A 25,793-nucleotide genomic window follows, 5' to 3' on the forward strand; every position below is an offset into this window, starting at 1 on the left:
GCTCGGCGGACGCTTCCACCATCGACGATAGAGATATAGCCATCGAAACGTCCCCCGTATAATTATCGCCCATCGTGCTAACGTAATTATCAGTTAACGCACCGAGGGGGAAGAGGAACGAGCCGATATACAGAGGGACGAGATGTTCGCGCGCGCGGAAGGATCGGGGAGGCGCGTCGGGAGGAGAATGTTCGCGCGGTTCCGTCCCGCGCGGGAATCTAATGGAAACGATGGAAATAATGGCCGACCTAGGCCTTACCTTTATATACGAACGATTCAATTTTCCAGCGCGTCCGATTTCCGGCAGTGGTATATAAAGCATCGCGCCGCGCCGCGCGTTCGCGCTTGCTTTTCGCGCGGCCGCGCCGGGCGGCGCGGGACGTCCGATTTTAACGCGCGCGTTCATTACGCGCGGAGCCTCCATTATCCTCGAGGCAACGAGGCAAAACCGATACCGCGGCGATTTATGGCCGACGCTATAGCCGATCGTCGTTATGAAATCCCATCGCGTGTGCATCCCTCGCGAGAGCGCGAATAAAGATAATTGATTTTCTCGCGTCCGGATTCGCGCCGCGACCGTCGCTTCACGGCGGATTTCGCACGGGCCCGTCAAAGATGCTTATCTGCAAAGCGCAAACGGCGTGTACAGGGCGTGTATTTTGCTTAACGTTTCAACATTGATATCAGGGAAAACATCGAGATCACGATTTAGGAAGCTGGCGCAATTCTATCTCGGGGCGAAGCGTTCCGCGGATTAAACGCGCGCGTTGGATGGTCGATTATCTTCTCGGATCGATAAGCACGCGGGTGAAAAATGCCGCCGCTTCGGCTATACGGCGTCGACCGTAAGTGACCACCTTGCCGGCAATCAATGTGGCGCAACGTAACGCGACATTTAATAATCGCGCTGATAGATCAGCGTGCGACGCTATTCGCGCTGCACCGTTCGCGTAACTGTGCGGATCGAGCGAACAAAATGTATCGTTTATCGATACCCGTTATCGGCGCGCACGATCGCGGCTCGCGGCTCGCGGCGGGGACGAGGATAGAAAGGCGCGGGAGGACGAAAGCGGGAACGATTCTATTTCGCGCTTGATTTGTAGACGCGCATAAATTAATGCGAATTCAGTAGTCGGTCGTAACGAGCTCGGTGAATCAGACGGGGCGGCTGCCGGGCTCTATATCGGCGTTGACCATCGCGGCAGGAATCAGGATGAAGCTGGCGATCGAGAGAACCGAACCGACGTGGCTCCTAATTCCGGCCGTGACTCACGAGCTCCTCGAGGATGCGCGATTATTCGCGAGTGCCCGGAGCCGGAAGGTTTCATCCTCCCTCCCTCTCTCTCTCTCTTTCTCTCTTTCTCTTTATGGTAAAATTAACTTGCCTTCGATGCTCGGGCTCGATCCGACCGAGATAAGGGTCGGTAAACCGTGGACGGTCCGTTCATCGACAAACCGTCGATCGTATCCGCTCGTAATGTGCATTTTCGTGAATGTATGCGTGTACGCGCGCGCGTATGCCCATGTACATGCACTGATAAATAAATCGACAAGCGTATTCGCGATTCAGTCGATATCCTCAATTCACCGTTGTGACGTGCAGCGGGGTGCGATAATGATACCCGGTAGATACGCTTTCAACGTGCTTTCGAATTTATTTATTTTTCCTCTTCTGCATATCTCTACCTTTCATCCGTTCTCCGAGAGCGAGACGAAAGAGCTTTGGAAAGAATTTCCAATCGGGCACATTTACGAATGAGAGAGAATTAAGAGTTCTACTTTATTTAAGAATAAATTTTCCTCAATAAATGTATTGCAAAAAGATCTAAATTTATTGGATATTATTAATAAATATACTTTTGAGTCACACGGCTGAGTTACTAAGCGAATATCATATTATGATGCATTACTAAATGCTGAAGCATTTTTATGACATTAGAATCTGTCGTATTCTTTTCTTTAGAGAAAGTTGAAAGGCTATTTCTCTCTCAGTTTTGGCACAATATGCTGCTCTCGTTCTCTTTTATAAAAATAAGCCATGCCCTTAAATGTTAAATGCGCGATCAGAAAGCCTTCCCCGGATACCATTATTGCTTCCATCTGGACTTCACCGGATGGATGTGACCGCATTGATGTTATCTCTTCTGTTCCGGAGCGTTATTATTTTGCACGATGCGCGTTGCTCCATTTAGCTTTTCTTCCTGTATCGGAAAGTAGGTTCGAGCGAAAATGCGAGCACGACAAATGCAACGTCACGCGTGGCGTAGCTCTGCTCGAATCGAAAACAAAAGTGCGATGACATTGCACATTGCACATCTCGGTGCGAGGTATATTCGCTGAGCAAATACGCAACGCCGTGTATACTTTCGGGTCACGGGGGCAAGGATGATGGTCGGCGAGGTGAATTCATTTCGATATTGATTACTCAAGTATAACGTTAACTTGTTTAATGTACAGAAGTAATATTTGTACACGGTTTTGATATACTAATTTGCTTTTGCGAAACTTAAATGACTCGGATTTTCGCAATCCAAGAAAGTCGAATAAGTATATATAAAAATTGCTTTGCAAGGGATTTCTCTAACAAGCGACAGAGAGACTGCACTCAATTCGTATAATGTCATGAAAATTTGACTTGCTACTCAATTACTGTTATTACTTGTCAAAAACCTAAGCTACCTAAAATCGGGCACTAATTTGAGCGGTTTTAAAATGTTGAACTGTTTTCTATTCATGATATAATACACGTGACGGCTTCCGCGAATTTTTATCTCGCGAATTTTATGCGTCGGCGATCGAAACCTATTGAAGTGTTTAATATCACTGTGGGTTTTTGGTTACGAGTAGGTACCTATCTTTGGAATAGCGCCACGGTCATCGGGACATACAAATATAGCGCGCTCGTGAATCTCGCGCGAAATTAATTACGCGTGATTACAGATATGCCGAGAGCTTTGAGAGCTCGTCTCGTGATGGCTTTGGACGGTGGAATTGTATAACACTTGCTTTGTGTGCTTTGATATTAAACCTAGCTGTATGAAAAGCATAAATTTTTGCAAAAGAGTTGACAGCGAAAAAACTGGTTGTAAAAAATTTCTGCACAAGAATATTTTAAATTATTTTGTTATGTGACCTGTATTATCCTTTTTTCTGGATGTAAACAATTTAAATAACCGCGCGTGTTGTAATATATGTGCGCATATGTTATAACAATATTTAAAAATGCAATTATTTTTTTAACGAGAAAAATAAAAAAAATTAAGATTTTTTTAACGGGCGTTTTCTACATAGAATATAGATATTAAATTAAATTAAATAATATACAGACATCTAACAGTTAAAATTCAAGGCACATATTTTATAAGCATTTTTAATATTATAATATTATAATTATATAAAATCCAATATTTGCGATGCTGCTCCAGATCAGAAAGGACAACGCACTTCGGGTGTGCAGGAAACGAGTCCGCGGGAAATAATACGTTGCATATCAGGGCCCCTTCGTTCCTGTCAATTATCCTGCCTTTTATCGTTATGCGACGTTATTTAGCGCGACTGCATCGGCGTGGCGAGGCGTTTGGCTAAGCTTATCGTTATCGCCATCATCCTATTCCGCGAAAACGAGAAACCGTCGTTCTTTTTGAGCGACTCTTACGACGCCGGTTCGGCCTGCCGTCCTGGACAGAAACGCGCGCTCCTTACACGCGCCGCGAGATGATACTATTAATATGTGCAGTTGCACATTCTCAATATGTAAACTCGATCTAATCAGCATAACTAGCCTTCCAACGTTCCTAACGAGCTTCGTAAAATTCCCACCTCCCTCCTCTCTCTCTCCCGCTCTCTCCCCTTCGTCTTCCATTCCTTCTCAGTTATCCTCCTACCCGAGAAGATCACCCGGATCGAGGAACTTGAGAATGCGCCCAACCAATCTGGCGCTATAAAACTTTAAACTGTCCTGGAAAATTTTGTTATTTATTAGATACCTATTAGAACTCTCTACGCTTAATTGCGCGCTGAACATTCGAGTAATTCCGCGAATTGAATCGACTGATAAGCGTTATGCCCGAATGCATTGCTTCGTGGGACTCGATCGGTGAGATAAAGGTTAAACAGGTACAGGAGACTTTTAGAACTGATTTATCGCAGGAAAGTGCGAATTAAAATTGTGCCGTTCAATTTTTTTTTGTCATTTTCCGAACAGGCGCTATCATAAAGATTGCGAATATGCGTGCCGCAAAATACAGAACTTTTGTCGTTATCAATGGAATCCAGGTAATCCAACCGATCCTTTGTTAATCCTAGCAGGATCTTAGGTAGTTTACTAGAGATACTTGAAAATATCGTTATACAAATAAGAATTTTGTACGTGTGCGTGCATTTAGATACTTCATATCTCGAAACATATTTCACGCTTCTTAATTGGTTTTACGAGATAAAGCCATTTTTATACTTGGAAGAAAAATAATACGGTATACTCGATACTCGATCGCTACGTTTTTTTGTCTTCTTGCGATACCGCTTGGATTACGCCTCGTTAATGGAAGACGAGGATTATTGTGCGTGTCTTAAAGAGGCAACAGAGGAAGATCGAAGGCGTCTATGACGAAACGCCAAGAGTATACGGATCGGTGAAAGTCCGTTAAAATGTCAATGTGAAAGCCAACAGCTAATTAATACTCTTTTAATCCGGCTTTTATTTATTTTATTTGTTCATCGACGTAATCATCGAGTGATAAATGACCACTCGGGAAGTGCGTGCGTTGTGTCACCGACGACGGTAGCGTCATTTGCATTCGAAACGGCGGAAACTTTCGAGCGTAATTACAAATGCCGCGGAAAAGATTCGAAATGTCATTGCGTAACTTCACGGTTCGCTAATGAAATTTTACTTGTCGCCAGGTTCTTGAAATTCAAATATCACTGCACCTGCTGATAACGCTTTTAACCTGATCTGCTCTGAAAAAATTGCAGGCCATTGCTGGTTTTCTGCATTTACTTTCACCGTTCGTTCGGTCGTTTCCAGATTCGATATACGGTTGCAGAAACTGCCGCGATAACGCCGATAACTTATTATTAATATTCGGACGATAGTCAAGTATTAATAGCTGGCAAATCGTTACATATATACATATAGTTGCAGCTTGCAGCTATTGTGCATAATTTTCCTGTTTTTGCAGTTTAAAAGTATTTTAATCTCATGCTTGAAAAAATTAAGATAAAATTGATTAAACGTAAAATTGTGTAACGATAGATATAAAAGAAGTCTGATCAAATTTACGGATATAAAATTTAAAGTTTTTTTAAATCTCTTTTCTCTTTCTCTTTATAATATTTATAAAATAGAAAACACTTGCATGACGTTAGATTAGAAAAGAAAGACATGCAGAGAGAGAGGGAGAGAGAGAGAGAGATATGTAATATAAATAATAATAAGAGGTGTAGATGCATGTGATAAAATAATAAATATATAATTAAGAAATTTAGAATGTAGAAATTTTAGAAATATATTTTATGTTTATAAAGAAATAATTGTAAGTCTAAGAGAAATGCAAATCATGAATGTACCTTATAGGGTATTTTATCAATTTTGAACATTGTCGCACGTTGCCAAAGCTTGTGGACAGTCTGCGACTTATCGCATATGTATGTCAGAATGCATCATCGAAAGTGATCTATGTTAAAACGATGTGCTATTTGGTATCTATCAATTCAAGTTAGGATTCGTACCTGCGCATCGTAATGCATCGCATCTATCGTAACAAATACAAATTATCATGTACCGCGTTAGGCACGTGCGCTCGTAAACCCTGAGTTTAAACGCCAATGGTCGACAACGAGAGAGAACTATCGTCGGCGACGTTACGTACGTACGCGTCTTCCGCGGTAGCAGGTTCAGGGCGGAGAACTGCTTGGCCGAGTCGACGTTAATGCATCATCGGACCGCGGAGAAAACACGGGTAGTAGTTGATTAGAAAACCGCTTTAATTATGCGTGTTCGCACCTTGTTCTGCGCGCGGATTGCCGGCGGCCGTCCTCATTAACGAGGCCTCGCGTTATCGGCGCGTCGTCGAAGCTTCTTAAAGAGCTTCTCGTGTTTAGATCCCCCAAAGCCTGACACGAGACTATCGCGATTGCCTGTGGATTCATATATACGACGTATACGCGATCATCACTGAATGAAAGCCTTCGCGATTTTTTTTTTAATTGACTGATAGACCGAGGACTAGCATGCCATATCTATAGAGTCGAAGATAACTAAACTTCTAATTAAGATTGCATTTAGCCGAGGTTCACGATATAGCGTTTTAAAATCTTCCACATATACATTCCGTTGTCCATAAAGCGACTGCCATGAAAGCAAAGAGAAGGAAATGTCAAGGTTTAGCTGTTTCAAGGTTTAGTAATTAACATCTTACTCCCTAACTTTTTGTGTCGTATTGGACTATTAGATAAATCTCTGCTATATCCTTTCGCACGGAAAGACGATACTATTCCGTATCGCCATTTCCAATTTCTTCATTTTCTCAATTAACAAAATTAATGGTCGCGGATCTGTCGCGCATAAACAGAATGTTCACAGCAGCAGAGATTCTCGCGCCGCTCGTTTCCTTTTTAGCTTCGCACTTGAGAACTCGCCGGAATAACGAGTAACGAGGAGGGGGGCGTTGAGAAAAAGAACAACGATCATCATCCGGTATGGTTCTGTATTTCGTTGCCGTTAACGTCATCTCCGAGGAAGGCCAGACGCGAGACTCGACACAGATTAGCGTCGTAGGGCGCAGGCCTCAGTGTGGCGAGCCTTTGTCCTCCGGTAGCAAGAAGTAGATTGTTACGTCACCCTGAGGCGTCTTCACGATCTCGCGGTGTCGGATAAGCTGCGTCGCGGCCAGTCCGTACATCAGGGTGGGGATACCTGGGTGCATCGTACAAACGTATAAGGAGGCGGCAAGAAGTTATAGAAAGGGGGATTATCGAGTCGTCGCATTGCCGAACCCGTTCGCCGTGGCTAATTCCAGATCGGTAGAGCACTCAATGAGACGAGAGACATTGGCCGTGGAAGGACGAACATCGTCGTGATCGTCGTCCCACGTTTCTTCTCTCGGACGTTGGAAATTAAGCCAAATATAAGACCGCCTGCAGATACACGCGGTTTCTGTCGCGACGCCTTGTTTCGATCCTCGCTTTAGATACGGACTGAATTCAATTAATCAGGCGGCGGTGCTGGTTGTGAATTTACAGGGTGTCTCGGAACTCTCGATCTTATACAATTAGTCTTGACGACGAAAGAATTCCTTGGCGAATTTTTTTAAGGACATTTGTAATGCTATCGTAATTTGTGATTTTAAAAACTGATATTGTTTCTCCTTGAATTGAGAACTCTGGGAAAATAAAAATTTCCTGTATAGAGTTTAATTAAACTAAATTCTCCGAAACTTCTTTGTTTCTTTCATTTTTAATCGCCACGCAACAAATACAAAAATATCGATACGCCTCTACATATATCAGTTAAAGTAATAGCCTTTAGAGATTCTAAAGCGCTCGAGGAATCTCGTTAAAAATTAATATCGAGGATCCCGTGACATCTCGCGTTCGCGATAATTATAGGATTTACGAGCTCGCCGGTTTATCGCATCCGACCGGCGCGTAAACAAGGCCGCCTTGCCGAACGTGCAGGCTGCTCCCTTTCTTCACGAGCGTCCGGCTATTCGCCGTAACCTACCAAGGTTCAATATCTTGATCGCCTTGAAGAATCTGTCCTCGCCGCTGAGATCCTGCGCCGGCCGTTTGCTGCAGTGATACTTGATGTACGGGAAGCAGCCGGTCCTAAGTACGTGGTAATTGCTGTTGCCTGCCGGCCAATTGAAGTGTGACATTCCCCGCTGATCGTTCACCACGTCAGCATATCGGACGAAGTACGAGGTCCAGGGGGGCTCGCCGGTTTGCAATAGGTAGCTCGTTAGGACCTGCGTTGCGGAGGTACCGCAATCATGTCGGGCCACTTTGTACACGCTGACTGATCGAGGAAATATCCCCGGGGATCATCGCGAGCACGCAGGACAAAGTCGCGACCGTTACCATCCCGTTACGACGTCTTTTCCTCGACGCGTCAACTCGTTAATACCGCCGTCAAGCGGCTGGCCCTTCCGGCTTTCCGTGTGTATAGAAGAAATTAACCCGTCGCAATGAAAGTATCAAGCGGGGAGGATTTTAAAAAGCTAAGCCTGCCACTCGGAAACGGCCAAGCCAGTCGCTATAATGTCGTTTCTCAACACGATCATATTACTTGTATATATGTGCCGTTTCACGTTACCGCAGGACGGGATTAAATTGCACCAGCAGGAGTAACTTTGCACCGTAGTAAAGTATAAGATTTTAAAATTGTCCGATGTTTCAGAAAAGAAAGAAAGAAAGAATTGCAACCGATACTCTGTGAAGATTTGGAGTTTACGAAATCCATAATAATTATATATAAAAATATTCCAACAAAGAGAGAGTTGTGTTTTAAAGAATAGCGATAAATTGGCGCACAATTTGCTGAATTTGGAAAAAAAGTTAATACAAAATTCACATAGAAATATAATTATTAGGCTACCTACATCCAGCCCGGACCGTAAATGACTTTTTTAAATAAAAATTTTTATTGGGGCGCAGATTAAGACAATTTTTAAGTATAGTAAATATAATAACAACGAACAAAAAGTTTGTATCCGACGACGGGAGAATACTGACTCGAAACCGAGAGAATTTATAAATTTTTTACATTTAGAGAAACAAAAATAGAAATATAAGTTGAGTTGCTTCTCCGGAATCATCGATCTTACAGCAAATCTGATCCAAGACGGTAAGAACGCTCGGCAAGTAATTCGCAATTTATGCAATCACACTCGGTGAATACATACTGAATATACAATATGTTCGAAACGATGGATTTCTGAGATTTGTTCGACTGGGAAGATTCGCGGGTTTATCGCGGCCGTATACAATCGCGTGGTGCCGCGGGAATGGAAACACGCGAAGTGTAACACGAGCGTGCATTGTTACGTAAGAAAGTGTCCGGGGAAAGTATGCGCGGTCCTCTGAGAAAAGATCTCTTTCGAACCGATAAAAAAACACAACGCGTGAGATAATTAGGGGAGCGGTCGGATTAATTCGTGAGAAACCGAGAGGCACACTAACCTCCGATGCCGATGGCTTCTTCTTCTGCTGGAATATCTTCGTCCAGAGATAAGCACATCTCGTGGCGAACGGTTTCCTTCGTTCGATGCGCAGGTTGACGATGATCCGTGATTGCATTTCACTGATCAATTCCGTGATCACATCTGCGCGATTTCCGTTGAGCTTAAATTTTATAAACAAATATTTACAATCAATTAGGAAAGAAAACACCATTTACGGACCGGGGACTGGATCTTTTTGGTAATCTAATAATAATATTGTATGAATTTTGTATGCTTTTTCCAAACTCGGTAAACTGCGCGCCGATTTTTTTATCGGTCTTTAAACAGTAAATTTACATATTTAAATCGATAATCGATTTAATAGGTTGGCCAATAAGTCCGTGCGGTTTTTTACTTATAAATGTTACTTATAAATAACCGCACGGACTTATTGGCCAACTCAATACATTTTGATTATATTAAGCGTCCTTTTTAAATCACCATAAAGAATTTATTGCGAAAAATATCCCAACTAAGGTTCGAACCTTTTATTATATAACGGTCCTGTTTTACTTATTAATATTGTTTAAATATTTATTTTTAATAATTTCATTAAGGCGATTATTGTTTTTAATTTAAGACTGCAAAAAGATAAAAGTAAAGCGGATTAATACGGAAGCATATATCTATCAAGTGTAATTACAGGACTTGTTATAAGATGTTTGGTCATCACATGAAATACCCTCCCTTCTTTTGAAAATAATTGATGTTGTAGAGAAAAATTTGGTAATAGATTTTCGCCAAAAACATTGACATACAAGGACTGTGACAATTAAAAATCACATCAGAAGGCTAAAAGAAAGAAAAAAATGTTTACGAGATATTTTTCCATAATATAGTTGTGGAGGTCTGAATGATTTTCAAGTTATTAAACATAAAGAGATTTTAGTTAACTAAACTTTATAGAAACTGAATTAAAAAATTAAAAGTCTTATTCTCTTGAGCTAATTTTACTTTAATATAAGTATTGGAAAATTTAACGCGAAAAATGAAGAAGTTGTGAGGAAGAATGAATAAAATTTTAATCATCGAAAGAAAAACGTACACTCACGTCAGCCTAAGGACATGTAGTTGAAAAGCGCGGCGACGCGACGCTTCTAGAAGTGTCTGCACATAAATAGATGATGATAGAAGTAATCGCATCGTACTCAATAGTATCGCTTAATCGACCCGCGGGGTAGGAATTCGTCATGGTACGTGTCGTTCTGCCTTTCTAAAATAAACGCGCGGCAAGAGAGTCGTTCAAAATGTCAAGGTTAACGAGGTTCAGTACGATCGCACGGTGGAAGCGATCGTGGTCCCGCGGTGTAACGTTAGCGTTTCTGTCTTTTACGCCTGTTCCGCGTCAGAGCGGAATGAGTATAACAACGTAATTGATGGCGCGCGCGCGTCAACTTTTGCACATCAGCGCGCGCGATGAATTCGCCGCTATGCGGTTCTGATTGCTTCATCGAGGTAGTCGCGAAGTTCCAGGAATACTTTGAGCGATGGGTGTCGTAATTGTGCGAAGTCGAATTACCAGTTGCTTCTCGACACGCCGTTATTCACGCGACGTGTTTTCGCATTTGTCGTTTGGAAGCGTTCGGTTTTGCCAACAATTTTTACTAACAATTATCTTCGTGGAAAAATAATGATCGCATCGCACGAAACATTGTTCGACAAACGCGAAATTCATTCGAGATCTCTGATGCGTATTTCTACTTGTCTCTACTTATTTTTATAAGCGGCGATGGAAGAAAGTGGATATGGCCGATAATAGTCGGACAATCGGAATCGTACAGATTGAATCTCGTTCTTGTTCGTAATTCACGGTGCGAATTACGATGATGCGCGATAACCTTCCGATCTAATTCTTCTTTATTGTTGCAATAGCATTTGAGGAATCGCATTGCTAATTTAAACCGACTCCGCGCGCGTTTGCGGGATTAACTGATACTTCCGCTGTAGATATCAATCAAATACGAGGTAGTATACGTTTGTAATTAGTCCTTATCTATCTTATCTTCGTCGATAAATAATTATGCGAGGTTATTCCGTTAATAAACACTTGAGTAAGCAAAAATTAGAAGCGTCTAGCTAAGATTTCTAAGATTCTGGTACGTTTAAAATCTGTTGTATCTATAACCACTGGTGCTCACTCTTTCACGCGTGCGCGAGGCTTTCGTGCTGGCGAACAGATGGCTGCAGTCATTGGACCAGTCGATGCTGCTTGCTTGAGGACTTCAAGCTGTACTTTACTTGGTACAAACGTCACAAATATACCAGCACTCGCGATTTAGCGCGCGTGTGTTCTTGCGCGAATACAACGCATATAATTATTTTCTTTCGCGACTGGATGAAAATAGGAACGACGATAAAGTATTACGCAGCATGTGCTCGCTAGTGGTTACATAATCGACGTGGCACGAAACTCACGAGCGCCACTCGTCGCTCGTCGCCGCGTAATATCGATCGTATGGCGGTCTCTTTGAAAGGTTTTTTTTGTGTCTGATATACTTTGAATCTTTTGTGTACGATTCGTATGAAAGATTAAAACCGGAATGAGAGTAAAGCGCTAACGTTTAATTTGCTTAATTGAAAAATTATGTATCAATAATTCTATATTTTTGCTATCGTAACGCGTATTGTGTTCTCTTTAAGAAATAAACGTACAAGTCAGAATAAAGCATCATGATATTATAATTAGAAATTTTTAAATGAAATTTTTCTTAATATTATTCTGTGTTGTAAAATGGAGATGGAAATTGATTGCGGTCCTCGAACCATCCTGGTTCCGTTATTTGCGCGTTTAAAGGATTCTTTACATTTTAATTACACTGTATAATTTGTATTGAGGAGATTATAATGCAAGTCAAAGTTACGATGACCCAGGCTAATTTGTTGCCGTGCCATTGCACGTTTTATGTACCATTGTTACGCTATACCATAATTTTCGCGCGACAGGCGTGGCGGTCCTCCTCTAAAGCATTCCCTTCAATAGACCGTCCAATAATAGACCATTAAGAAACGCGGATGAGAGAAGCCCTTTCTATAAGCACTTCCAGGTGGTAAATATACCGCCGTGGCCTCGTGGCATGAGGTCAAACATCAAGCAGCAACCTTGACGGGCTATCATTCTCGGCAAACTTGCGGTACATCTTGTTCTCTCATCTCCATCTACGCGGACTTTTCTCGTTTGATCGTGTTTACATCGGCTATGGAGGCGCGTCTTCTTTTTTCTAAGGGTAGCGAAACTATTTCGATGCGATATTTCGATAAGTATACGGTTGTGAATCATAGATAGTGGCGATGGGAAAAATCGATAGCCGCTCCTCCACCGAGAGAATAATGACTTGGACATTTTTTAGCCCTTGGAGGTGATTTTATATTATAGTTTAGTAGAAAATTATAGATAGTAATAAGAAAACAATTTGTAGACTTTAATTTTGACTGTAAGATTCGCGAAAATTATCCCTAAAAAAAGGTTTAATTTCTTACTTTTCTTACAATAATACTTAAACTTATGCTAAAATAACTACTGACGTTTGACTGCTTGACCGTGTCATGTGCTTAGCGCATTGAAAAAGAACTGCTGCTGCAATCCGAGAGTTTCTCCTTTTTATTTTATGGCGTTACAAAAATACTTCATATTTCTGGAAAAGTTTTAGGAAAAAATTATTTATCTAGGTAACTTAGTTCTAAGTACTTTTAGAGTACACATCTTATCCTAGTTATTTTAGGAATCTATATTTCTGAAATAGAATACGTGGGCGATGCTCACATGACATTCTCTATTTATATGCTCTGTAGTCGCAAATACTTCTTTCGAAACTTATTTCTGTAATTTATTGGCTATACATTAGAAATAGGTGATGATTACTCTTGACGTATTTAAAGGCTATAACATGTTCTGCGTAATAATTTCATCATTTACGTAACCCTTTTCTTTCCTCTTTCGCCGCCGCGGCCGGGAGATATCGATTCGGAGTGAACCAGTTGCACGATTGCAATTGCACATATGTATCTGAAGGCCGGAGTGTCTGGGCGACAATGTCGGCGTTGCACTTCCGCTCGCATGATTTATCGTGTTTATCACCATCCGATTTGCGCGTGACACGTTTAGCTACCTAATTTGGAATGACGTGTTCTCGTGTCGCGGTTAACAACGACCCAGTTAACAACGACGTTTCTAGACTATCAACGTGACATAAATAAATGATAAATTTCGTTCATTTAGTTGCTGTTCAGAACGACAGAACGACTGCGACCTGGAGAACGGACGTCTCGCATACACTTATAATCTTCGCGATCTCTCTCCCTCGACGCATTATGCCTGTTATGATTCCGACGGTATTGTGAATCGTTATCTTTGATGTACCTCTTTATGCATCGTGCTTTTGTAGGTGCATACATATCACTTTCATCGGGATTTTTGATGTAGTTCACGAAACCATGCGCCAGGAGAATAATTATTCATAAAAGTCGCATCACATTTCTGGAATTATTTTCACCATTTCCTTTGATAAACCATTTTATTCGCTTTTGGTTCGAGTAAGACGACTACTTCTACATAACGCGGTATAAATATTTAAAAATTCAAACAGCAAAACGTTAAATCCTCTTTCGCATATCATATAGAAACCCCGAGTGCTCGTAATTCGAATCGGAATGCGCGTTATCGTTATGTAGAACTGATGATAGAGCCACTTTGAGGCTCTTGGGCTCTTTCCCGACGTCTCATGAGACGTGACGTCAGAAGCGAGAAATGTTGAGATTTGACACGTTGAGAATTCTTGCGTAGTATTTCCAAATCAAAAGATATTTGCTTAAATTAACACTACAGATCACTTCAGCACACTTCGAATACACTCCGAGTTGAAGTTAAGTCTATATCCTTTTCCTTTGACAGTTAATAAACAGCCGTAAAACGAATGTGATACGATGCAGGCTTGTATGCGCATGACTAGATTTCGTCAAGAGAAAGGGGTAGCTTAATCTCAACTCGTATTTTTGAAGTGTGCTGAAGTGATCTGTAGTGTTATTTTAAGCAAATATCTTTTTATTTGGAAATACTATATACGCAAGAATTCTCAACGTGTCAAATCTCAACATTTCTTGCTTCTGACGTCACATTCCAACATTGCCGCGACGAGTACTCAGGAGCCTTAAGTGAAACTATCCTCGTGGAAAACGTCCTCGTGGGACGATAGCATCAATGAGACGTCGCTTTCATTCCGTTTCAAATGAGTGACCATCCCGGTGACCATAACGCAGCGAGTTATATACGCGCGAATCTGGACTATTCGCGGGAGAGTCTTATCATTCCGCGCTCAGGATCCCCGTTCACGAACGATCACTCCGAGTCTCCGCGCGCCTCCGGTTGCCACGCCTATAGCATCGTTTTCGCATACCGTCGCGACTTATACAGCGCTCTGTAAATTACGGCCGTATCTCATTAACATCCACGTGTTTGTTATAGCTGCGCTATACGCGCCATTAACGTGCGCGAGCGACGACCGGGGGATGCTTAAATTTAACAGATGCTTTCCGATAATATCCTTTTCGATAATTGAACAGCAAAAACTATAACGTTGCGTTATAATTTTTCCAAAAATTTCTTTTTATGGAAAAAGATTTTATATTGATGCTGAATCTAATTGAGTTTCCGTGCTATATCATTCGTGTCACATAAATATTCAGAGGCAGAAATATCGATAGCTCGAGTAGTAATGTCGGCGATGACACAACGGCGTATTGGAAAAGGGCGACTCCGGGCAGACGGGATCGCGTGGAATGCGCCGTCACCATCAAATTGGATTACGTCGCCGTTGCCAATCTGACTATCCGACGTGAGAGAGAGAGAGAGAGAGGAGACGCAGGAAACGCGCGTCTGCCGGCGGGCAGCTGCGATTATATCGCGTTTAATCGACTAGAACGTCATAAAGGCAGCGGCTTTTCTCCGCCGAGATTCATTATCAGGCGACGCGTTCGCGAAGACAGGCGAAACGTAATATATTCACGTTCACGTATCGGACGTTTCAAAGGTGCAAAAACACCGCTAACTAACTTCTGAGGGTACAATCGTAAGGGTTCTAGAGAAGATTCTTGATTGCAATCTGAAGAATCTCGCCATCTGCTATATAAAGAAATCCAAAGTTTCAGAATTTTATTAGCTTTTATTTTAATTGTCGTTTGTTTTCCTCAGTTTTTGGAGAAAGGCTTTTATATTTAAAACAGCCTGTATAATCATGCATTTGACACCTTTGACTGATATTCAATCAGCGTGCTTACAACGGTGACGAAGAAGCGCGAGCAAGATTTCTTACCGCAATAACCGTACGTCAAAGCGTGATTTTTTTATCCCGTCTCACGGTCGACGATGTCCAAACTTTCATCGTTATATGGTGTATTGTATTTTGAATAAATGATCCCATGCACGATAATACCCAACGGTAATACAATTTCTCCGTCGCTTCCTCGTCAATTTCCTGAGACCGCCGATATGATATCCATATTTTTGCTTGCACGCACGTCTTACGCACGCGACTCGCACCTAACGTGTGTCCCACACACGCGGATCGCAGGCATGAGATATGCGACGTCGCACGGGACATGGTGTACGTGCACGTACGGGACGTGTAGTGTGTTGGCCATTTCGACGCGAGTCCTGCGATTTCCGCGAGATAAATGATGTAACGGCCGTTCGTGCGTCCTGTCGCGTCCGCGTCGCGTTGCGTCGCGTCGCGTCTCAGAGACGATGCCCGCTCCTTCATTATGCGGGACGCGCGTTGCCGCGTGCGCGCACGTGTAATCACGTGGATTTTTTTATAGTCGCGGATGAACGCATACGACGGGATATGCTAACGGGATCCCCAGCATTGGGCGTCTACGCGTAAACACCGTAGAATATCTGATCTCTGTTCCTTCACACGCCGTTTATGTGCGCAAGTAAACTAATAATTTTTTTAACGCTAATCCATAATATGACTTGGAGTGTTTAACACTAAAAAGGTTTTATGATAAAAAAATCGAGAGATAGGAAAGTACGGGCTAGTACACACGCGCTAACCTAACACACCTTAGCATTTATCGAACTTGCGTTTGTGCACACTTTATAATGGATTCCATTAAGTATAAAGTATTTGCCAGAATAATACCCTAGTGCGTTGCGGAAGATAATTTTCTCCCAATTGAGTTTTAACCAAGGTTTCAACTGAACATTTCTCACGATTTAGAGGACGATGTTGTTTGCACTTTCTCCCAAGGGTTCTTCATTTCCGTGGAAGAGAGCTCGCTATTTGCTCTAAACTCATTTATTATTATCTAACGACTATAAATTAGGATTTCGTTTCCTCCCGGTGATTTAACAGTTGTCGGATTCGAAATTGAGAGAGCCGCATTACCATAATCTAAAACATGCCTTCCGGCTGCACGAAATAATTTGTCAAGAGGTCGGCCACGCGATTCCGATCGTTTTGACTATACGATACGAGAGGATAACGCTCTGTCTCTTCTAATGCAGGATTCTCCAGGATTAACAATTTACGATAAATCTATAGTCACGTATGTTAATTCTATACACGCATTTAATTCGGCGCGAGCACTTTGAAATGACCGAATTACAATTTTATAATCAATTATTCAAAAATCTAATCATGAAAAATAAAAAAGACCACAATTCTAATTCAGGCACATATTTGTCATTATTATGGCGTAGGTACTATATAGCACCGAGATATTATTTTTTTCTAAATTCTCGGTACATAAAAAAGTGGTCCATATTTGGCATCATTTAATTTTGCAGCAGGTATATATATATCAAACAGCTCCGTCTTAGCTTGTCTCTCGCATAGGGCAGACTAAAAAAGTTAGAATCAAACATTTTTTTCCAGCAGTAAAGTTTTTTTGTACACGCGTCGTTATGTGATATCATAGTTAAGGGAGTAGGCCCTTCTTTTCGGATAAGTGGAGAGAACAGAGTCGGAGGATAGAAACTGCGCGTTTGCATAATGAAGTTTCTCGCCGAGAACTTAATGGCGATTCGCCGGTTTGCGCGCCCGCGGACGCGCAAGTCCTTTTTTGCTGGCGTTTGCGGTGCCGATGCGGTTCGCGGTCGGAGCAGGATCCAATAAGAGAACAGTAGACAGATTCAGTTTCTGCGGCCTCTTGCCCGATCCTTATTCCCTCCCGGCTTCTCTTTTTCGCGGCAGTGGGAGCGAGCGTTACCCTTCGGCTATATGTACCGTTTCTCAAGTGTTACCCCTCTCGAAAAGAACCGTGGCGAAGTCGTGAGCTCTTTCTCTCACGGTGCCTCGCCAACCGGCGCGCCGCACCGTAGCCTTCCGGTCGACGAACGGCGGAATTATCATTTTATCGATATCGAGAGTCCGTCGTCGTTATGCCGGGACTCGTCGGACTCGAGCGAGCGATCCGCTCGTCTTGGTCTTGCATTCGCGTGGGAGAGTCCGCCGTGATATATTCGCGCCGTAAATGGAAATAACCGCCTGGCTATCACAGAAGCGTAAATAATCCTTGCACTTTTTATCTCGAGCTTTCTCACAATTTTATAAAAACGTTGAACCTGTTCGGAGAAAATTTAAAATTGAACATATCGGAGTACAATTCTGCGCGTGATACAAACGAAAGCACGTGTCACGTTCCAAAACGTGTGCAGGAATATATAGTTTAGTCGACGTACTATGATATCCTATTCATGACCCAATATATGATTGCGTTCGGTACATCGAATATCGATAACAATTACATTGTTGTTTAGACAATACATCTCATGCCACTTTTTAAGGGACGAGTTATTGATTTACCTGTTGTGCGTTTGGCTCAAAAACGATTTTATTGCAAAATTGACTAAAATGGTAACACGATTGACATTGTAAGCGTGTACGAATACGATTTATCAAATTAAAGTATCTTGTTGGAGCAATTGCAAAACAAAATACGCTTACTCGCAATAATTTAGCGACGTTGACACCATTTCGCATAATCCGCGAAATATTCGTCGTGCAGCGTTCTCTACCCGTAAATGCGCGCTTGTGTAATTAAATTAGAATCCCATTTCTGGCGAAATGCACTCTCCATTATTGTATTCGACCGTTTGAGCTCTTGTAACATAAATTGACGATATAGAATTCCAACGAACTGGATGCGTGTCCCGTATATGCATATATAGATAATCGCTATACAGATAATTCCCGGGCGCATAAACAATCCATTTTCTATACGTGTCGACGCGATAAATAATGAAAACCTAAAGCTTAGCGCAGGAAAGAGCAACTTGAGAATAACAAAAGATAAGTAGAGTTATTTATGCATTTTTCTGGATTCTACGCTGTTGCTTGGAAGCTGTAGAATTGCCGCGGGACTTCTATCTGCTTTGTCCGGTCGGTCGGTTGGTCGAAAAAAGGAAACTCGCAAAATGTCGGTTATTCCGCGGCTAATAAAGACTGCAATCTTCCACGATAGCCTCGAGTTCTGACTGTCTTCCGTTGGCAGGGCGTATTACCGTGGAGAGCACTCTTGGGCACCCACCGGCGAAACGCATACATCACGAGGGGATGTATGACGCTCTAAAGAATGGGATGCATCTCTTATCTTGTCGAGAGATCATCGCGTGTAATGCGTGGCTTTCATCTTTGGGCTTCAAATCAAGGATGAACAACGTATATATGCCTCGCAAAAAAGAGTCGCGAGGAGGCCAGCGTCAGCGTTATCTTCGACGGACGCGCGATGTAGGTGGTACAAACGAGTGACTCACGCCTGCCAAGAATTCTCCCAACTTTTACGAGGATCGCACTTATGAGTAGTATTGTAATGCATATTGTGCGTTAACAATGACGATTTCTAGTTGAGCAAAGTAGAAGTTAACTTTATATTTATAACGGACGAGGCAAAGAAGAAATACGAATCATTGAGTTGCTTTTAGAGATTCATTATATTGGGTCTGTAAACCAAATTTACTATAAATTAATAGAATCCTGTCCTAATTCATTTTACAGTTAGGATGAGATTTAACCCTCAATTAGCACACATGTGCTAATTCGCACCATTTTTTTTTCATTCAGCACTTTATATATTTCAATTTTTCATATAAAAATTATTTCTTTTTCGTAAAATAAAGTGCACTACTCGATTGCCAGGAAAGTTTTGCATAAATTTTTATTAAAAATGACTGAGATACGACAGTTAAAAGTTGTCAAAATCTCAAATCGCACTAGTGTGGCATTTGAGGTGGCCCAATCGAGGTGTGCTAATTGAGGGTTAAATTGTACGAAGAATTGATATTCTTCGAGGACGTCTATCGGTGAAGTTTGTGTCACGCAGCTGTGCAACGATGGGATGTGTCGTTGATCCTGGCTCTTTTCATAGTGAAAGACTCGTCGAAGCGCGGTCGCGAAATCCGTCCACGCGATCTGCAAACCACGGCGAATCGGTAACCGCTCGCACGCTCGCACACGACGCGTTGGAATTTTACGACCGCGAAAGACCGTCGCGGCGCCGCGCCCGGAGAGTGGCGCTCATCCGTGGTTTTTTAGGTCGATCTGCGAGAAAATTTGCGGTTCTCACTTTTGCGGGCAAAATTGCCGGGCGTGACGCTCGTTTTGGTATAGGAAGGACTTTCGCCATTGTGTCGATATGATTCAAAGCAACTGCACCATGACACGAGTCTTTAAAAAGAATTTTTGAGATGTCTAAAAGACTTTCGTCATTTTCTAAGGTTGAATGTGAACGGTATATAAAATTTAAAATAGATCCCACGATATTTTCACCATTAAAGACAATATTGCTAATTCGATGCTCTGCACTTTGATGCTCCGCATTTAAAAATTCGACTGCGCAACATCGTTCCGTAACGCTCTATCGAATGCAGTGGACCTTATCGCGGAACTCGATTTGTTGATTTATACTATTTTCTCTAGTTCGACTTTACACGCATTTTAAAGTAGCATTTCTTACGCTCCATTCGTTTTCTTACGTCTCTGGACTGTAATGGGAGGTGCGAAAGAGCATATTTACGTGACGGCTGAGTCTTTCGCGCAGAACGGTCTTAGAACGGTCTTTGCATTCTTCACAAAGTTCTAATGACTATCGATCGTCATCGGTTAAGTGAAAAATGTCCTGCGGTAGTTGTATAAGAAAAAGGGATAGCCCTCGCAGGCTATTGTCGTTTCGCGCGTTCAAGCGCGACCAATTCGGATTGAGACTCGGGGAAGGAGCAGGTATGTCCCCGCTTTTGTCTCGCCGTCAAGCGTTTCCCGTTATCGGCAAAACAGCTGTGGGCTTGTGGAGATTCATCCGGTATGGATTATCGCACGGATATCGTTGGTTTCCGCGTGAGATTTTGTTCGCAGGGAGCTGAGACCTCTCGCGATTCTTTTCTCCTCTCGTGCGACGCCCACCGAACGGATGCTTCCGTCCGCCGCCAGCTCCCTCCGTTTCTCGCCCGTCGAGAAAGCGGGGGATAAATAAACGAGAAAAAACGAAGAGATCCATCGCGCGCATCCACCGCGCGCGATTCTCGCTTTATGCCGGATTCTGCCGCGCCGAGCCGAAGCCGAGCCGGCGGATTCGCACCGGACGAACGAGGCCATAAACTCGCGGTTACTCCGTGCCGTATCCTCGCCGACGACGAAAACGCTGCCCGGCCGGCAGATAGCCGGAGGAAGCGTAATAATTGCGCTAATCGCCGAGCTCGTGGTACCCCACGGGGCTTGCCGCAAAGCAAATTTGCCTGCAGCGAATCTTCATAACTTCGAAACTCCCGCTTCTCAAGGACAATTTTTCCAAAGACGCATTCCGAAATTGTGAGAAGGTTTTAGGAACATCTTTTGTAATCGAAATAAATATATCAGGTGTGTTCTGCAGTGATTTTGTTATCTCGTCTCCCTGCGTAACAATTATACATGTATTTTTTAATATATTTTTATAAATTTAAATAATTTAAATTAAATATATTGAATGTGAAATATTATACTTGTAGTTTGCAGCAGTGGGATTGCGGTAATGAATACAGTTTCCTTTCTGGATACGCTCATTATAACTTCTCAATAATAATTTGTTTAGTTTATAAATTTCTTCTTGTGAAACGTTCTGCGTTGTGACGTTGCGGGCAATCCGCTATATCTCGGTACCGTGTTATGGTGGCGGTTCATTGCATCGCGGTCTCATTACCACAAGTTTCATCACGATTTAAACGCAAGCCGCGAATTCAGGTCAAACGCGTAATCCTGCGAGGAACAATAGGACTCGTGGGGTCCCAACAGCTGTCCGATTGGCAGATGCAGGAGCTTAAACCCGAATACAAAAAAAAATGATTGTAAAAGAAACTATACCGAGAGAATACGTGAAACTGCATGGATTAACGTAATCTTGACTCCATCAAGAAAGTAATCGAGCAATCGCTTTTGTCGTATTATGCGTTACACTATTTGTTTAAATTAATGCTTTTATATTAACACATTTTATTCGGATATTGCTATTTAATTTATGTAAATTAAAGAAAGCAAAAATTTTTTCTTTTTCTCGAGTCTTTTCAATAATATTTTTTAAATTAAAACCGGTCTAACCTCACAATGGAATGTTCGCAATAATCGTTTCCACATTCACGCAAGATGGCGAAGTGCATATTGGGAGACGCGTATCATAGGAACTGGTGCATATTGCGTTTAAAACTGGTTTGCCGTCCATGCCGGCGTTCAACGGTGACTTTAAAGAAAATGGAAAGGTGGGTCGTGTGTGATTTCCCGCTTCCCTTCACGTGTACTTACATACGCCCGAGGAAACTGCGTGTCACGCGACGTGACGTGACGATGGCTTTATCGCGGGACATTGTATCATCACCAGATCAATCGTTCACTCGGCAATTGTTACTAAATTTTTTTAGATATATTTAGAACCATCGAGTAACATGCATATTTAAGTGATACATTACGGTACACATATACAGGATTTATAGAGAACTAAACATACAATTAAATATTAATTGGAACAGAGAAAATACCGTGAATCGCAACTGGATATAATCGGCGGTTGCAATGTGAAATTATTTAAAGCGCATTAAGTAAATGTTGTTATAAATTTATAATAAAATATCTTAAAGTATATGTAGATTCATATTAAACATATGAGGCATAAACTATAAAATATAATATGTATATAAATTGAGAGAAGAGTATACGACTTTTGCGACCAGAAAAAGTCAATTTGTAAAAATGATTCATTGATTTCTAGAATATTATTCGTCGTTTTATTTAAGACGGTTGCGAGACGAATAAAATCTCATTATTCTGTGAGAAACATTTAATTTTGAGTGAAACAGGGACATTAAAAAATTCTCACGTCTGAGAATATGTATATAACAATGCTTTTCTAATAACCTACTTTATACTCGTGTTCGAAATGTATTAGAGCGATTCGCAGGATGTTCCGAGGCCGCAGCTAATAAGCGGCGATCTTCTTTTCGTGAATTATGTTCTTGGTAGGAGCCGGCGCGGATTCTCGGAGCAGCTTGCACGGAGAAGACATCTTGTAAAAGGGGGTTTCTCATTAGCCGAGCTCGCTCAAGTATCGGATCCGAATCCGGTTTTCGCGGGGTAAGATGCGCGCGCTACGAATCGCTAGGCACCCAATGCCTATCAATAGACGGGCGCGCGTATATACATATGTACCCCCCCGGTGAACCAGATTATCGCTCTCATTTACCTAGCGCACGCATATATAAGCATCGCGAATCTGTAGCACGCTTATGCGCTCTTGTTCACAATGATCGCGGAACGCGAGTCGCGAAATGCGAGCGACCGCGTAAAACGAAGTCGTATATGCAAACCACGTTGGCGTTCTAGCAACTCGGTTAAATTTAACTTCCTGCGGCCGCGATGGCTGATCGGGAAATTGGGCGATATGATTACGCAATTTATACATCTAAATAATTAATTCCAGCATTATGTAACTTAAGTATCAATTAGTTGTCGTGACTCGGTGCGTTTTGATATGTTTTAGAATATTTATCTTTAAATGATCGCGAATAATATACTGAGCAAGAATAATTAGCTATGTTGCTCATGCAGATAAATCTTGGAATTAATTATTATATGGATTTGCAATATACCTTCGCACGTGGCTGTTCTTCGTTGAACTATGACCCCCAACATCGGCATCAGGTATAACTTTTAAACCTGACTTACGCACGCTACGTGGTCAGGCCGGGTTTCGAGCAAAATAATAAAACGAACAATGTTAAGGATAATTCGAATTCATGATCCGGATAAATTCTTCAGCCGAAAGTACGTTTTAGAATATATAATACCTTATAGCAGGTGCAAACCGGTCTTTGGACTTTACGGCACGCAACGGCTGCGAGATAGCACGTATAATAGGTACGCGAATTGTTCGCTCTCGCGGAAGGCAAGGCAATCGGTGGTGGCTCACAATAGACACGTTCACGCGTACTCGCGTGTCCGCGTGCACATGCTCGGACGTGATGCAGCGCGGTGGTAGTCGTTAATAAACGCGCAGCTGGTGCCCGTTCTATACGGGCAATGCGTATCGCATGAGTACGTACCTAAGCGGCGTAAGAGGATATCTAGCACGTATATGTACTCTCCTTCGCGGGCGTGCATAGCTAGGCGTAAGCGCGCGACGATTCCAATACCTTTCGTACCTACGTCATTAGCGTGCCGCGGGTCCGGACAGATATCCGGCGTGTAACGATTGGCGGGAACCATAAATCGATCATTTAATTGCGCTCCCGCCGGGAAGAGAGCAGTTCACTAGCCCGCGGTCGCCTTCGTTCGCGGCCGCCGACCGTTATACGCGCCTTCGCCCGCGGTCGAGCGCGCGGCGCACGGAGATCGATGGCAGCGAGACGATTGACTTGAATGGACCGCGCGAGAGCCCGTTAAATCGGCGAAGGAGATCGCCGGGAGATCCGATCGCCGGTTGCCGCGAAGACGCGGAAGTTAGGGATGTGATGAGCGCGCGGCATGATTATCGCCTCGAATCTGCCCCGTGACTTGGCGCAACTCGGAGCGGGTCAAGCTGGACGGAAGCGATAGGCTGCCAATCATCCGTGTTCAACGTCGATTTTATATATATATATATATATATATATATATATATATATAATTCAAACGACTTATAGGAACGCGGAGAATTCAGAAGTTTCAGCAGTCTCGAGCGCAGCGAATAGAACAGACAGAATTGATCTGCGGGAATAATTATTCTCGATAAAATGCGTTTGCGGAGGTGATATACGCGTAATACAGTGGTCTCATTCTCGTATGACTCGTCAAAGTAAGACGCGCCGACACCGAACGAATTGATTTCCGCCCACGTGGCAGCCGCAGGGTCTTCAAACGCGTTATGAGATCGTTGCCACCGTGATATTCTCTCTCTCGCAGAAATTACTTTGCAAACGTGGAAGTTATTCAAAGGCAAACAATATACAATCAATGAGTATCAATCTAAATTACACAGGTGTTGTTGATGAATTCTTTCCGCTTTCTTTTGCAAACTCCATAGATGTAATTTAAAGCGGACTTGATTAAAACTCGAGAGGTTGAATTGCGAGTCTTCAAAGATATCAAGCGTTGCAAAAAACGCCGTGATAATCGACCCTTATTATTTCCAAGTTTTAAACAGTCGCGAGAGATCTGTCGCGATAAAATGGTCCGTAACCATCGGCTCGGAGAGAGCATTCAATTTGTCCGCGATACCACGGTACCACGCGGCGGCTATAACCGCGGAACGCGAAGAGGGCATCGAGATGCGCCGCGCGGGATATTCTCTCTCTCTCCCTACGCGGGAATAATTACACGGCTCGCGTCCGAATAAAATATTCCCCGTACGCGGCCGAGTTCGCGATGCATCTTACCGGGCGATCTCATCTCGGAATGATTATCGACGCGATCGCCGCGCGCGTACTGTAATTGCGCGCGATTTTATTCTCTCTTCCTCCGCGTCTTCCTCATCTTAAGACCCTATATCCGGAGCTATTGCGCGGCGGATCATTCGGCCGAAGGAGGCGCCGAGGGAACGCGATCCATCCGGAAACTCGCGTCCGAGACATTGTATCGAGTCACACGCGAATTAAACTGATTTATAGGCCGGTGCGTATATCGAATGGCGAGCGTGCGAATCTACGATTTTGGCCGATCACCTGCGCGGTGGTCTCATCTCGTTTCATCGTGCAATTGATGTACAAAACAATTACACTTTCTCTAGTTTCTGTTATTGACGAAATCAAAATCTTTTATTAACAAGAATTGAATTTAATGTTCTTAATTAGTTTTTTTCCACATTTTTTGTTTGGTCTCACATGCTCTTGCGTGACTCGTGTGCACGAAATACTATCACTTTTCTGTGTCAAAAAGAAAAAAAATAATTATTTCATATTTATTAATTTGACGGGAATTAATTTGGTGATTAAATCGCTAGCTACAATACTTGATGCAACGATTATAATGTTAATATTTTAATATCAAATTCCACGTGTATGTTGAAAATATTTTGGCTAACAAAGTCCAATACAAATTAGTTTTCTGTTAAAGTCTAAAGCCAAGATTCGATTATTTATTGAAA

The 25,793-nt window shown here is 42.6% G+C and overlaps 2 protein-coding genes across 8 annotated transcripts in view; one reads left to right on the forward strand and one right to left on the reverse strand.

Annotated features, from left to right (window-relative positions):
* Cad99c (cadherin 99C) overlaps positions 1-25,793 on the forward strand; it is a 121,440-nt gene that overhangs the window by 22,063 nt on the left and 73,584 nt on the right. The gene's annotated exons all lie outside the window — the stretch shown is intronic.
* LOC143902224 (uncharacterized protein C15orf61) overlaps positions 6,691-25,793 on the reverse strand; it is a 93,260-nt gene continuing 74,157 nt past the window's right edge. For 2 of the 5 annotated variants that reach the window (XM_077414949.1, XM_077414953.1), the window contains exons 2-4: positions 9,181-9,342; positions 7,724-7,967; positions 6,691-6,916 (exon numbers count right to left, since the gene is read on the reverse strand). In XM_077414949.1, the coding sequence (XP_077271075.1) occupies positions 6,789-6,916; positions 7,724-7,967; positions 9,181-9,342 (534 nt within the window). In that variant the 3' untranslated portion in view covers positions 6,691-6,788. Of the gene's footprint in view, positions 6,917-7,723; positions 7,968-9,180; positions 9,343-10,266; positions 10,329-11,359; positions 11,646-25,793 lie in introns of those variants that run through there. The other 3 variants (XM_077414951.1, XM_077414950.1, XM_077414952.1) reach the window with 3 other exon arrangements.

Source organism: Temnothorax americanus, unplaced genomic scaffold (assembly GCF_048541705.1).
Source record: "Temnothorax americanus isolate GAGA-0224 unplaced genomic scaffold, ASM4854170v1 Scaffold39, whole genome shotgun sequence".
Classification (NCBI taxonomy): domain Eukaryota; kingdom Metazoa; phylum Arthropoda; class Insecta; order Hymenoptera; family Formicidae; genus Temnothorax; species Temnothorax americanus.